The sequence below is a fragment of the Melanostigma gelatinosum genome (genome assembly GCF_949748355.1).
Source record: "Melanostigma gelatinosum genome assembly, chromosome: 11".
In the NCBI taxonomy this organism is placed as follows: Eukaryota; Metazoa; Chordata; class Actinopteri; order Perciformes; family Zoarcidae; genus Melanostigma; species Melanostigma gelatinosum.
The window spans coordinates 24364705-24379075 of NC_136644.1; the positions used below are offsets into that span (position 1 = coordinate 24364705).

Here is a 14371-nt window from a genome sequence, read left to right on the forward strand (position 1 = left end):
AAAGCATTAAGTGCAATTTAGTGCACTGCAGCACTATTTTTTCTTTATGATTGATGGAGGAGCTATTTCATTCCTTTGATTATTTGATTATAATTATTTGTTATTGTTGTATTTATTTTTGCTGGCACTAGGGGCACTAAGCACCAGATCACACACTTGTTAGGTGAAACAATAAAGGCCTCAATGTTAGGTGATAAAGCAGGAAGTGACATGTAATTACATGTCAGACAAATGTGTTTCTGTGAATTAAAGTAGTGACATTTTGTTTAACTAATGGCTTCTTTCATGCTTAATAAATTATGTACAAATGAAAAACCTAAAGCGTATAATGCACAGTGTAGTTTTTAACCGTATACGTGTGTGTGTGTGTGTGTGTGTGTGTGTGTGTGTGTGTGTGTGTGTGTGTGTGTGTGTGTGTGTGTGTGTGTGTGTGTGTGAGAGAGTGAGAGAGAGAGAGAGAGAGAGAGAGAGGGAGAGAGAAACCAGCTGAAGTAAAAAGAAGAAGTGCTGATTTGTACCTTTCACAATAAAACACCTGTCATGGTAACTTCTTGACAAGTATACTTCTTGACAACACATTATCAGCATATTAACACATATTAACAAAACGCTTCAGTTCGTGGAAATGTATGTATGTAAATGGTAAATATCGTTTTTTAATCTATCTCAGACACAAAACCACTTGGACTTGCCGGTTCTAAATCCGGGATGAAAAATACCTTTTGACATCTAATAAATACTTTTTTCCCCTTTTATGTAGCTTTAAGTTTGAAAATTCCTCTTATTCCACAGAGTCTGACAGCGTCAGTGTCAGTCAGGCAACACAATAGTCAAAGCAGCACACCAGTAACAAGGAGCAGCAATCCATCGTTAACGACATAAAAACAATATAGAATATGTTTTTTTTTAAATATCAAATTAAAAATATTGCAACTATTCATAAATACTGTGTTACCAACAACTGCTTAATGGTTTAATTAATGTGGGCATACATCACCTCTACACATCAATCACCTTTGAAATGCAATTTACTTGTTTTATTTTGAAATCCTTACCGGAAGTACTCCCAGTTTACAGTTCAAGTCGCTTTCAGTGCGGAGACGAAGAAGCCGAACCTCGGTGACTTTTTGTTCAATGTAAGGAGTCCCATGCTGATGAAAACGTGTTTAAACTCCCGGTAGACATCAACCCACCGGTAGCAGACACACTGTTCTGCCTAGAAACAGTTGACACCGACGACGAGACGAATGGACACATCCAGGGAGACGGAACTGCTACTTTGGTAAGTTGTATCGTTTATAAAGTTGTTTATCTTCATTCCTACTGACGTCACCATCTGCTGAATATGCTAAATAACTAAATAGTTAACGCTCTTTAAATTAGTTCTTAACTTAAACCGAACAAAATTCATATAATTTAACTGTTGTAACCAATACCGTGAATTCACTAATAACTTAACGCCATACATTTCTACATGTTTTCATCTCAACATCCGCAAATTTAAAGTCATACATGGCAAATTAGGTTTTTGTTTATTTTATTTTAATATCTTAATATCCCATAATAACGTGAATGCTCCTACGTTAATGTCATTTCAATTTTAACACTTTTTAGTAACATTGTATTTGGTAATATATTATTGCAACATGGCATCACTTAAATATTCCTACAATGACTTATAATGTAATTACTATTATACTGCTATAAGTATTGCTTTATGTTTTCCTTTGTCTGTTTAAGTGACACCACAATAACTCTATGCTCAATAACGACTACGTATATTTCTTTAAATGTGTGTGGTACTGAATTCTGATGTTTATCTACACTATATAGTAAGTATACATATTACTCTTACTGTATATATGTGGTACATTATCTTCAGTAAATACTCCTATACTGTAATGTTTCTATATTGGCTTAAATATAAATATTTCTCCATGCACATCTACTTTTTATACACGCAGTATGTTAAATACTTGAGTATACACGTAGTATGTATACTTGTGGTTTTCAGGCCGGTGTGTCCGGCCCTGTGCAGCCCAGCTGGCCTCTTTTGTTCCGGCCACACAAACTGATTAGCATGCACCGTCCTATCGGAGCATCTGTCCCCACAGACGCTGCCATTGTTCCCCACGTTAAACTTGAAAGTTTTTGTTCAACTGTCCCCTCGTGTTTAAAGCCCATTGACATGTCAACCCCTGACCCACACACATGTGTTGACCTAAAACCTGGAGAACGGTTGAAATCAGTATCACAATATCAATAATTGTTTTTTCTGCAGTGCTTCACAGCAGAAGTGGTCTGTAAAAAATACCCACCTCTGCTAACTTTGATGGAATAAACCATGTAGCCTCTGGGGAAAGGAGCAGAGGAACACCGTGTGTAAAAACAATCATTCTGGGTTTTTACTGTCATGTGTCGGGTGAGACCAGATCATTCATTTGGACGAATAAAATGATTGTTATCGCAATATTATTTTACTGGAAGTCGCTAAGTGACAGTATTGAGCGACCAGCCCAGATCAGTATTATTAAGTTATTTCGGGACTATGTCCTTCAGCCTTTGTTTGGCTCTTGCACAATACCATGACCTAATATTTAAATGGGACATGTCTGGAACTCAATTATAATGATGTTATTATGATATTGATCTTTGAGTAAATCCTCCAGCGCCGCTTTACGTATTTTTGTGCTTTAATTGAAAGATTGATGAGTAACCCCGCTTTGTTTAATCTGGTTAAATGTGTCCTAATTTTCATATTAACTAAATAATCAGCTTACACTGTTTACATGGAGCTGTAATGACAGCACACTCTTGCCTCAATGTGCTCTGAATTGAATCATTAGTGCACACTGATGGTATGGTCTCTATGACCTCCCTCCAACCAACACGTCCACCCTCCGCCTGCTACGGAGACAGTTTGACATGTTTGCTGCTCACTGGCACTTCTCTGTCCGCTGCAATGGAGAACTGGGTTAGTTGAGTGTGTGTGTGTGTGTGTGTGTGTGTGTGTGTGTGTGTGTGTGTGTGTGTGTGTGTGTGTGTGTGTGTGTGTCGGCCAGGAGGTATTTCCTCTTCAGGGCTGGTGTGGAGACACAACCTGCTGGTTTTAGCCCTCTTTCAGTGAGCTGCTCTGTGTTTGGCAGGAATATCGTCTGCATGTATGTCAACAACTGTCAGTGAATACACGTCTGTCACGATGCACTTGTGAAGCACAGGGCTCGTTAATAACGTCAATAATCGCTCTGCTTTCCATTTAGGTTTGCCAGTTAAGGGACGGAGGGCTGCTGGCAGGCTGGCTACTGACTTAATGGATCACAGTTGTTTTGTTGTGTTATAGATCAGAGTTGGACTGAGTTCAGTCCGATGAATGACTCGCAGTCTGAACTCGTGACGACTGGAGAAATATGCAAATGAGGACTTGTTGTTCCTGTCAGTTGACATGATGGACAGTCGGGAACAGTAACCTGTTAAAGTATCGTTCTTTAACATCTGTCCCTCTCTTGTAAGTCAGTACTTTTGTCGGCATCCTGTTGGAATGATGACTTTGTTTTTCCAGTGATCTGATCTGGCGAGTGCAACTTAGCCGCGCAGAGTACGCTATCGTGGCGATCTGGCCCAGTTAGTCAGCCGGCCTTGTGTGGTTCAGGCCTCAGGTGATGTGAGTGAGACCTGTTGTTTGCCAGTTTGTCGCCTCTCTGGATGAATAATTCACACGTTTCTCCACTCTGCACCTCTCAGGTTAGCGCTCACAGAGACAAACCTCTGTTCTGAGATCTGTCCTCGCTCGGAGAGAAGTGAATTAGTGTGACGTCACAGTCAGACCGATTGTTCTCACTGCTGATTTCTGTTATTTTCTCTGTGGCGTTGACCTTTTTGCACGAATGAATGAATTATTGAACAAGAAGGCAGTCAGCAGAGTGCCTGATAATTAGCATGATTATATATTCTATGATATTTACAGAATGAAAACTAAAGTATGACGACAATGCAAAGAACGTGAATGACGATAAACTTGTACTCCATTAAGTTTTGTGTTGTTGATTAATAGAAACCATGAGCTCATCAGTGTTGAGCCGCGGCGTGAACACAGTGACACGCGATTCACCTCCGATGTCAGACTCAAAGTGTGTGTGTGTGTGTGTGTGTGTGCGGGGGGGGGACCCACAAAAGAGCGGTTGTTGTGGACGAGTGAAGTCACTTTAGAAGTCGTCCTCTTTATTACAGGCAGTCAAAGGGTCTCTGTCCTCCTGCAGTTCACTGGTCGTATTCACGGCCACTCAATAAGCTGTGGTCGTGACGGAGGGGCGAGGCCCTCTTTTCATGGTACGTGGATCTATAAATGTCTTTCACCCACTAAGTCTAAGTCCCACTAAGCACAACAGAATACCAACAGGGCTGCAGGGTCAAATGTAATTGCGAGTCCAGATGTTATATTCTAATACCAGCAGAGTGTTCTTCCACATTCTTCCACTCATTTGGAACTGAGTATGGATTTAGCTGTTTGCCTCAACTTTTTCCAACTGTAATGCTCATAAGTTTGCACTGACTTCTTCAAATGTTGTCCAACCAACAGTCAAAAAACCCAAAGATATTGTGATCACGTCAAAGAAACCATGTTTCTGACTAAACGATCTAAATAGTTTTAAAGCAGCTCTGTTTCTCAGCACATGGTAACGCAGGATAATGATTATCATCTTCATGCCACATCCTAACCTCTGATATGATTGGATGGCAGCATCTCTTCATGCTGTTTCTGTTTCCTGTCATTTGGCTCTTGTGATTTTATCTCAAGGAAACCTGCTTCCTATTTCAGACTGGCAGCTGAGTGCTTTTAATCATACTAACTCGTGATGAATGTAAATTCAATTGTGTTTTCCTCCTACTGACAGGCAGCAAGAGATCCTTACTGCCGGTGCTCTGATGCTTTCATTGGGCCGATGAACCTTAAAGTAACACAGAGCTTGTAAACATTTGGCTGTGTGGATCTTTGATTGTGAGATTGATAGAAGAAGAAGCTGCTTGGTAATTGGCTAAAAAAAGTCAGTTTTACAGCAACTTTACAGAAATATCATCATAATCAAAAGATCAACAAGAGTTACAGCTGTGGGTCTTCAACATAGTCTCGAGATCCAACATCTGTAAGCTCCTGAACTTTCATAAATAACACAAACAGTGACTAAAACAATGAAGATGCTACGTAGATGCCGGAGATATCCCACGAGGTCTCATTGTGGTTTATCGAACAAGCTTCTTGTTTTGAACAAACCCTAAAATCACGTCTAAATCAAGCAGGTTTGTGCTGACGTTGTGTCCTCTTCGGCTTCTAAATCCTCTCTTCTGGTTTGATCACGCTATCAACATGTGTTGTGGTCCGTCCGGTCCATTCCCGTGAACGTGATACCTCAGGAACGGGGAATTTCTGCAAATTTCAAACGTCGACTTCGGCTCAAAGATAAACTGATCAGAATCTGGTTTTTGGCCACAATACAAGAATGAATATGCTAATTATGACACACACACACACACACACAGATGTCCAATAGAATAAAATGATGAAGCGATGACATTTGAGGGAAGACGTGGATGCGAGGCGGTGATGCTGGTTTCATGGTACAGAGGATTATAACATCAGCTCCAGCGTGCCGCTGAGTGTGTCACCCCGTCACGGACGCACTCCTAACAACCCCGCTCAGTGTACGGCGGTGAATTCACACATTGTCTGCCCCGGTTGCCCCCCCGGCCCCCGCTACAAAGGCAGTGTGGGTGTTTTGTCAGTAATGAATGGTGTTGTGTTGAAGCCTTTGGGAGTGTTTGTCTGAATGAATGTCTGAAGAGGGTTTTAAATGAAACATCCAAAGTTATGCTTTTTCTGAAAAACGAAACGTCTACGTCACCTTAAAGGTTCTTCTTTGGTGTCTGCAGGTGACGTGTGTACCGGTCCTGATGGAGACGCTCTGAAGGTGACAGTAAAAGCCCCCCCGCCCCCCCCCCCGAAGTCTGCCCAGATGTTTTCTCTCGGTCAGGAAAACATCTCCACCTCCCCTGCTTCCACCAAAGGACCAGTGAAATATGGAGAGCTCATCGTGCTCGGGTAAGAAGGCCACCGAGGAGCTTTAACAGCTGTCGTCAAAACTGCTGACTCATCAACATGGAGCTTTAAAGCTTCAAGGTAACTTCAGGTTCAGCGTGTGGTGTTTCACACGATGTTGAAGCTCATGTTGGCGGTGCTTTTCAGAAACACTGACGTCCAATCAGGAATCAGCTGGTAAAAGCATGCGTGAGTTGAGACATACAGTAAACCATATGAAAACTATGTGTTGGGGGCTTTTTATTTTTGCTTTGTGATAATATCATCTTCCCAGAAGCTATCGCATACCTTCATACATGAGAACACCGGGAGGAAGCTCATCCGAACACATACAGGTTGGTATTCTAGGAAATGAAAAAGAAAGAATGCTTCCTTTGCAAAAACGGAAAGATTGCATGAAAGGAAAAGCACCGGCTTCTTCTTTGCTGCGTTGTGTGTCGGCAGAATGTTCGAGCACAAAAACCAGGAATGTGGCTCTGACTAGTTTTTCCACAGGCTATCCGGCAAGCTAGTACAAGTCAAATATTGGTGGACAGTAACCCTGCTGATTGGGCCTTTAAAATACGAGTTCATATATGATTTAATAAACACCTTAAAGTACCGTGTGTCATGAACACTACTTTGTGTCTTACCGTGCCAACATCTAGATGGAAGAAGGTTTAAGTGCTGTCATGACACAAAAAAACTGTAAAAGTCATTGAAGTTGTTCAGGAGCAGCAAACCTCTGCCTCGTCCAGTCCAATACGCCGAGGAACTCCACCACAGCAAAGAATGCTGACTCCCCGACGAAGGCCTTTCACCGAGGACACAAGGGAGCGCCTGTGGTTCAGGGAGGTGGAGACACCTCAGGAGAGTTGTGGCCGCCGCGGTTTTCAGACCTTTTGTTTGCTTTCGTGTCATCGTGTCCACATGTGGAACTAAACAGTCTGCTCGACCCAGCAACTGGCAATTACACTGGTCACGAGGTTTCATTTTAAGGAGCCGTACAGTTTGTGAAAACAGAGGTGGCGTCATGTGCGGTGACTGGGCCGGTCTGAGTTTGTGTAAGAGAAGGAGGTCACTTTATCTGAAGCGCAGGAAGTTTGCGTTACCCAGCGAAAAGAATGGCTCCGCTTTTAACCGGACTCGAATGTTGACCTGACCCGCGTCTGGCTCTGAAGATAACCTCCAGCGACATTTAGCTTTCAGAAGCCTCAGACGGGAATAATGTTCCGCAAATAAACGCTGCTTTGCAAATAAATGCAGTTGAGCTGAAGTTGTATTTAGCAGGCGTCCTGATGGACAGAGGGTGAGCCACATCACCACAGCATCCTGCTTTTGTGTGTGGACTGAAGCGGTCGTTGCTCTCCAGCTTTCTCTCCCACACGCAGCTTCCTGTCGCCAGTGAAAGCTGTGAAAGAAACGTCTGGGAAACATGCTGGCTTGACTTTTAGCATAGGGTTTAGCCTAGCATAGCGTAACGACAGGAAGTAGGGGGAAACTGCTAGCCTAGCTTCATCGACATTGGGAGAAATAAAAAAAGGCTTCAAAGCTGTCTGTTTTGAAGGTGTAGGAGGAGGAGTTTTGGTTACTTTACTTGGACTTGTTGCAGCTTTTTGACTTGGAATGACTAGAAATCCTTAAAGACGAAACTCTTTATTTATGAATCAAGTCCTTATCTCTGGACACACAGCAGTCAATCACAGCGCACAAGCGGCAGAGCGCAGTGTGTTTGTCAGTGCAGACGACAAACGATAGATTATCACGTCAACATTTAAAGACTTCAAAGACGCGATTAACACACCGAGTGATCCTTTTACTTTAATCACTTTATTGGCCAAGCATGTGTGCACACGAGGAATTTGACTCTGACCTTTTATTTTCCACATACACAGAAATAGACAAAATGAAATACTTACATTTTATAACGTTTATTTGAAAGTAATGAATACACATTTTAAAGAGCGTTTATTATTTCTGGGGACATTCAGGGCACACGGGGGGCTTGTTTAGGACCTGGACTTGACTTGTTGAACAAGAAATCCTTGTTCAACACTCGTTGGTCTTGACTAAGGGTTTCTTTTCCAGGACTTGGGGCTTTGTCCCACCTCTGGCAGACAGTGTTTATTGTTTGGGTTCAGCATAATTCAGCCCAAACTCAGTGAAATGTGTCGAGGGACTCCACCACAGCAAAGAATGCAGCTGACTTCCTGACTGAAGGCCATTCAGTGCGGACACAAGAGAGCGCCTGTGGTTCAGGGAGGCTGGCTGCTGCGGCTTCAGACCTTTTGTTTGCTTTTGTATTATTGTGTCCAGAAGTGAAATAAAGCTGTCTGGAACCCTCGGCCGTCACACCGTATCATCGCCGAAGCATAAATATCGATTTCCATTCAAATCGGTGCAGCGGTTTTGTGGGTAAACCCGTGTGGATCTCCTGTGAGTGCTGTGAGACGTTTTCCCTTCTCGTGTGTTCAGGTGCAACGGCTCCCTGCCCACCGGCGACAAGGGGAGGAGGAAAAGCCGCTTCGCTCTGTGTCGCAGGAACAAGGCCAACGGTGTGAAGCCAAGCACCGTCCACTCGCCCGGCACGCCGCAGGCTGCCAAGGTGAGAGCGCAACACACAGGTAGCAGTGTTCCTCAGTGACCTGTGACCCGTGACATGCAGCACGCGGGGGAAACCTTTAAATGTCCTGGAAGCAAGCTTTGCCTCTTGTATAGTACTTTTAACGTGCTTGTGTGAGGGAACTGCAATGAACTAATGAGACATAGAAACACCTTATTATGTAAGTTTAGTGTTTTTTTTATCAGTTCTGTATCTGTGCACATCACCAGGATGCTTAAGGGTATTTATATTAAGTGGAAATGTGGAATTTGGACATTATTAGACAAAAAGAGCAATAATGGTTTGTGTTTACCTGAAACATGTTGTAACAGTGCGTCTCTTGTGTGTCTCTAAAGGCTGTAAGCAACAAGGAGCAGCACAGTATTTCATACACTCTGTCCCGGGCACAGACGGTGGTGGTGGAGTACACACAAGACAGCAACACAGACATGTTCCAGGTCTGTAGCATCCACTGCCTCTACTTCAGTTACAAAGAACAAATTCAACTATTCATGGTTTACAGACAAGGATCGGACGCCTACCTGTCACTTTGAAGGGACAGTTCAGTGTGTCCTCCTACCTGTGGTGCTTTTCATCAGTCCCACTGCTTTTCCTAGTTTTAAGTCTCTTTCCGGTGCTGTACATTCCCAAAATATTTGAGTAAAAGGCAAACATCTCTACGGCCGATGACTCCAACACTCAGCAACTCACACCAAAACAATGTAGTTTGATAAATAACACGACAGGTAAGAGAGAGAAATATGTTTTGTTGATTTTGGGGTGAACTGTCCCTTTAAACGGACTCAGGCAGGGTTTGTTTTCAGAGTTTTAGGTTCCATAATAAAAGCTTCATTCTCTTAAACTTGCCTTTTCTCCCTTTCAGTAAATTCAGATAATTGTTATTTTCTTTCTGTTAGTCATTCGTCAGTGAAATCTTCTACGAGCTAAGCCAAGAGAAGAAGTTTTGACTTTGTTCTTGTTTGTTTTTTGACCACCAGACATTTTGTGGTTTCAGAAGCCTGTGGATTTGCTTTAAGCAATAAAAACAAAACCCACAATTGAGGAATTAGAAACATAAATGAGAATCAACAAAGCTGCGAACAAATTGCTGTGATAAAAATTCCAGAAACTATCCGGGGTTTTTTTTTTTTAAACGTAAAAAAAGTTCTGTAATCATAGCTTTGACTGTTGGTGCATGTTTCTTGTAACACCATCACCAATACCATGACCGCTGTGTCTGTGTCGTTGCAGATTGGTCGTTCCACGGAGACTCCCATTGACTTCGTGGTGACCGACACGCTGCCCGGTGGTCACGGCCATGCCGACGGTCAAACGGTCCAGAGCACCATCTCCCGCTTCGCCTGCCGCATCATCTGCCAAAGAAACCCTCCTTACGCCGCGCGGATCTACGCCGCAGGCTTCGACTCCTCCAAGAACATCTTCCTCGGGGTACAGGCTGCAGGGAGTGGAGCCATCGCAGCGAGTCATTACGAGGTTGATGGATTCATTAACGAGCCTTGACGTCCCTCACAGGAGAAAGCAGCCAAGTGGAGGATGCAGAACGGTCAGATGGACGGACTGACCACCAACGGCGTTCTGGTGATGCACCCGCGCCACGGCTTCAGCCAGGGCTCGAAACCCGGCCTGTGGAGGGAGATGTCCGTCTGCGGCAACGTCTTCATGCTGCGGGAAACCAGATCATCTCAGCAGAGGGGCAAGATGGTGGGTGACTCCAACCGGCTCTTCGTGGGCGCTGTAGTTCTTCTTTCACGTCAACATCGTCTAAAGGGGCCCTGAGGAAGTTTAGTTTGAAGTCGGTGTTTGTCCTCAGAGGGCAGCGTGTGTGTGTCCCTGAGGTCTGACAAACATACTTAGCTTGTTGTTCACTCTGTTCTTTCTTTGCTCATTACTGCCACCAGCTGTCAGGCAGGAATGTGTGTCATGTCTTCTGACTCGCGGGACATTACGTGTAAAACAATGGACATCATTTATGGAATATACACTTACATGATCTTGACATTTGACACTGTACACACTTCTATATGCAACCTCACTGTAAACATTGTGTCTTTTCAGGCATCGTGTGTTTGCGCTCTTTGTGTTTCCACTCTTTCTTACATTGTACTGCCGAAGTTGCAGAAGAATTTGCTCCGGATAAATACAGTTCTATCTTATCTTGTCCTATGTGCATGATAAAAACTCCACAGGGTACCTTTAACTTTGTGAAAGCTATGAATGCTTTAAATAATAATATCAAGGTCTGTTCTATGTTAATCTGCCTTTAAAATATGTAAACCCTGGGAACATGTTTCACATTTTCAGAGAAACTCTCAGTTGAGTTACAGGATCTACTTGAGCAGCAAGGACGCCACGTCTTGAATTTGTCTCTCACATCATAATATCTTCTGCTCGTCTCTCCTTCAGGTGGACCCCGAGTCTAACGAGCTGCTGGACGGGTCCCTCGTCGACCTCTGCGGTGCCACGCTGCTGTGGCGGACGGCCGAGGGCCTGGCGCACACGCCCACCGTCAAACACCTGGAGGCTCTGCGGCAGGAGCTGAACGCCGGGCGGCCGCAGTGTCCCGTGGGCCTCAACACGCTGGCCTTCCCCAGCCTCCGCCGCAAAGACGTGGTGGACGAGAGGCAGCCCTGGGCCTACCTGCGCTGCGGCCACGTGCACGGCTACCACGGCTGGGGGGGCCGCCGCGACCCCGAGGTGGAGGCGGAGTGTCAGGAGAGAGAGTGCCCCATGTGCCGGACGCGGGGCCCCTACAAGCCGCTGTGGCTGGGCTGCGAGGCGGGCTTCTACGTGGACGCGGAGCCCCCCACCCACGCCTTCGTCCCCTGCGGTCACGTCTGCTCGGAGAAGACGACGGCGTACTGGAGTCAGATCCCGCTGCCGCACGGCACGCACACCTTACACGCCGCCTGCCCGTTCTGCATCGAGCCGCTGGCCGGAGAGTCCGGCTGCATCAGACTCCTCTTCCAAAGCCCGCTGGACTAGAAACCACCCAGACTGTCTCAAGCCTTAAAACAGCATTAGGGTGGACAGAACTAGATGCTTTGAGGGTTTTTTCACAACTTCATTTTTTCTAACTTAATTTAACTTAATTTTGACCACTATAAATGAAATGTGTTGCTCTTTTTATGAATATCATAAATGTCTCAGGCAGTGTTTGTCCCTGTACACCGCTGCCAGATGTTTGATTTGCCTTACACTTTTTATATTTTGTATTTATTCCTTTTCCTCTTCAGTAACGTGAGTCACTTCTGTGAATCGATGCAGAATCAGCTGATCACTGTCTCACCAGTTTGCTTTGAGTCCAGTGTTTCAGCGGCTCGCTGTGATCCACTTCCTGTTTTTAAAGGCAGAATTTGTATGCAGGGACTTCTCATGATCCATAACATATTTCTGTATTTGATCCTTTTCTCTGAAATCAAGTGACCTTCCTCTGTCACGCTGTTGCCTCTTTGAATGCAGAATAACTGTATTTTATTGTCTTAATACAAGGTTTGATCATGACTTTACAAAAATATATTCTTTGGGAAACATTGTAAGCTGCTGTCGGTTACTTGAAACAAACACATACAACCTGAATGTCTTTTCTAAACAAAATACAAACGTGCATCAGGAATGACAATAAAGCAGCATTATTCAGTTGTTGCATAAAGAATAAACACTGACAACACTTCATGTTAGATGTTGCAGGCTTAAAGCTAGACTAGATGATATAATATATATTTGTAATGACAGAAGGCCCACTATAGCATTAAATCAATCCACTATTTAGTATCTGAAGATTTTTAGTTGTAGCTAGTTAGTTAGTTAGCAGACTACTTTACTCATGGTACCTGCAAGAGACGAGAAAACTAAATGTGTCCTCTATAATAAGAATAATCGTATTATTAGTGTCAGTCAGTAGGTGCAGAGTAGCCTCATATTATATAAAGATATAGATTGTCTTAATAATGAAATATTTATAATAAATGCTTTCTTGTGGCCACCAGGTGGCACTATCTGTACCAACACCCAATAATTCTAGCCTGACGTTATTTCCAACATTCTGATTAATTATTTATTTTGCTTATGATTTTCAATACAATACCTACATTTTAGTACTCGTACCAAAGAAATTAATATTTTCAGTACCCCTGATCATATGTATATAGTGGTTTTCATCTAAAACTATTCATTTTATTTATGAAATGAGTTGCCAATGCATGCAGCCACATATCTTAATATCTTAACAATGCAGGTCTGATAATAGCCTCTGATGTTAGTCAAGAAACTGCATTTAACTATGGGAATACATTTTGTATTATTTAGTATGTTAAGGGGAACATCATACAGTGCAAGTTACGCCTTCCAGCTGTGAAAATGCACGAGAAGTGTGAATACCATGACGTCGTTAGCGCTCATTTAAATGCACATAGTATGTTTTTATACAAAAAGTATGTTGCGTCCAGAAACACAGACGTAGTTTCACTCATAGAACTTTGTTACAACAAAAAACAATCAATCAAAAAGAAAAGAAAAATGAGAAGACGTGCCGGTGTCCTGGCTGGTGGGGAGGGAACCTTCAGGGACCTTTTCATTCAGTATCGTTCCACACAGGAGGCAACACGCACCACGTTCTCCTTCTGATGCCTGTTGAGTGTGCTGGGAAAGAACCGAATCTGAGGCAACTTGCTGGCCTTGTGGGTTTTCTTCCTCGCTGAACTTCCTGGTCTGGGCCCTGGAGAATAAACACAAGCTATATCTTACGCATATTCATTTCATGTTCTCTGTGACATTGAAAAATTGGAATATTATAAAGGTGGAGGCTTCAAATAAGCCCAGTTGGCTTTTTGCCTCTTCCTGCACTGTGATATTTATTTATATCGGTTTTGTTTGTTTCTTTTTATTTTATTGTTTAAATTGTGCAAAATAAACAAACTAAGATCAGAAGTTATGTTCTAGTCTTAGAGCGGAGTTTTCACAAACAGACATTGCACAGTGGGAGGCGGCTTTTCGGCCAATGGAGAGTTGGTGTCAGGTTTGGCCGGAGCCGGGAGGTCATCTGGGCAGACGTTGCTCTGACTCCATGTCAGAGCTCAGTGAGGAAGGAAAGCATGTGAGGAGGGGTTTTTTTTCTGACCGCAGATTCTAGATTTCAGATTATAGAACGCAGATTATAGACTTTTTAGTTATAGCCAGTGTTTTAGTATTCCAGTTATTACCGAAGGAAATTATTTTGTTTACTTTTTACATGGAATGAAGCTACTTTAACTACGAGCTACGAGCCTCTTCTTTGGACAGCTAGCAAGAAAAGTACAGCCTGCAAGAGCAGGTAAATTGGACATGGTAGTCCACGCGAGTCAGAACCCTTTACATCCTGCAAGAAGTGGCCAAGAAGGACGGTAAAATAAGCTGCCAATACACACGTATTTAAATGACATTTATAAATGACAAGCAATACAAAAACTAGAATAAAATCAGACAAAATACAAACGGTATAGAACTGAAACACAGCTAAACTGCAGTACGTGATTCTTCACATAAAAAGAAGAAGCTGTGAAGCACGTTAACTGTTGTCTGTGTGGTATTTGTTATAAATACTTGTTGTCACATAGATGTTATGGGAAGCTGTACATGGGGGGACTTAGGACCCAGGGGAATGGGGGCGAAGCAGGTAACCTGGGAAGGGGTCTGGACTGTGG

General features: G+C 43.4%; 1 protein-coding gene across 1 annotated transcript; it reads left to right on the forward strand.

The window, feature by feature from the left end:
- Positions 1-1154: 1154 nt before the first annotated feature.
- On the forward strand, positions 1155-12147 carry LOC306784140 (E3 ubiquitin-protein ligase pellino homolog 1-like). Its single transcript, XM_079277986.1, has 7 exons — positions 1155-1282; positions 5926-6094; positions 8546-8675; positions 9029-9130; positions 9924-10121; positions 10206-10394; positions 11097-12147. The coding sequence occupies exons 2-7, from the start codon at positions 6009-6011 to the stop codon at positions 11673-11675; spliced, it is 1284 nt and encodes a 427-aa protein (XP_079134112.1). The 5' UTR covers positions 1155-1282; positions 5926-6008; the 3' UTR covers positions 11676-12147.
- Positions 12148-14371: the final 2224 nt, after the last annotated feature.

Excerpts from the sequence above, each read along its gene's own strand:
- LOC306784140 (XM_079277986.1), top strand. The coding sequence starts at position 6,009 with ATGTTTTCTCTCGGTCAGGAAAACATCTCCACCTCCCCTGCTTCCACC. Across the intron at positions 6,095-8,545 it reads GGAGAGCTCATCGTGCTCGG|GTGCAACGGCTCCCTGCCCA; the intron begins GTAAGAAGGCCA and ends TCGTGTGTTCAG. Across the intron at positions 10,122-10,205 it reads CCAAGAACATCTTCCTCGGG|GAGAAAGCAGCCAAGTGGAG; the intron begins GTACAGGCTGCA and ends CGTCCCTCACAG.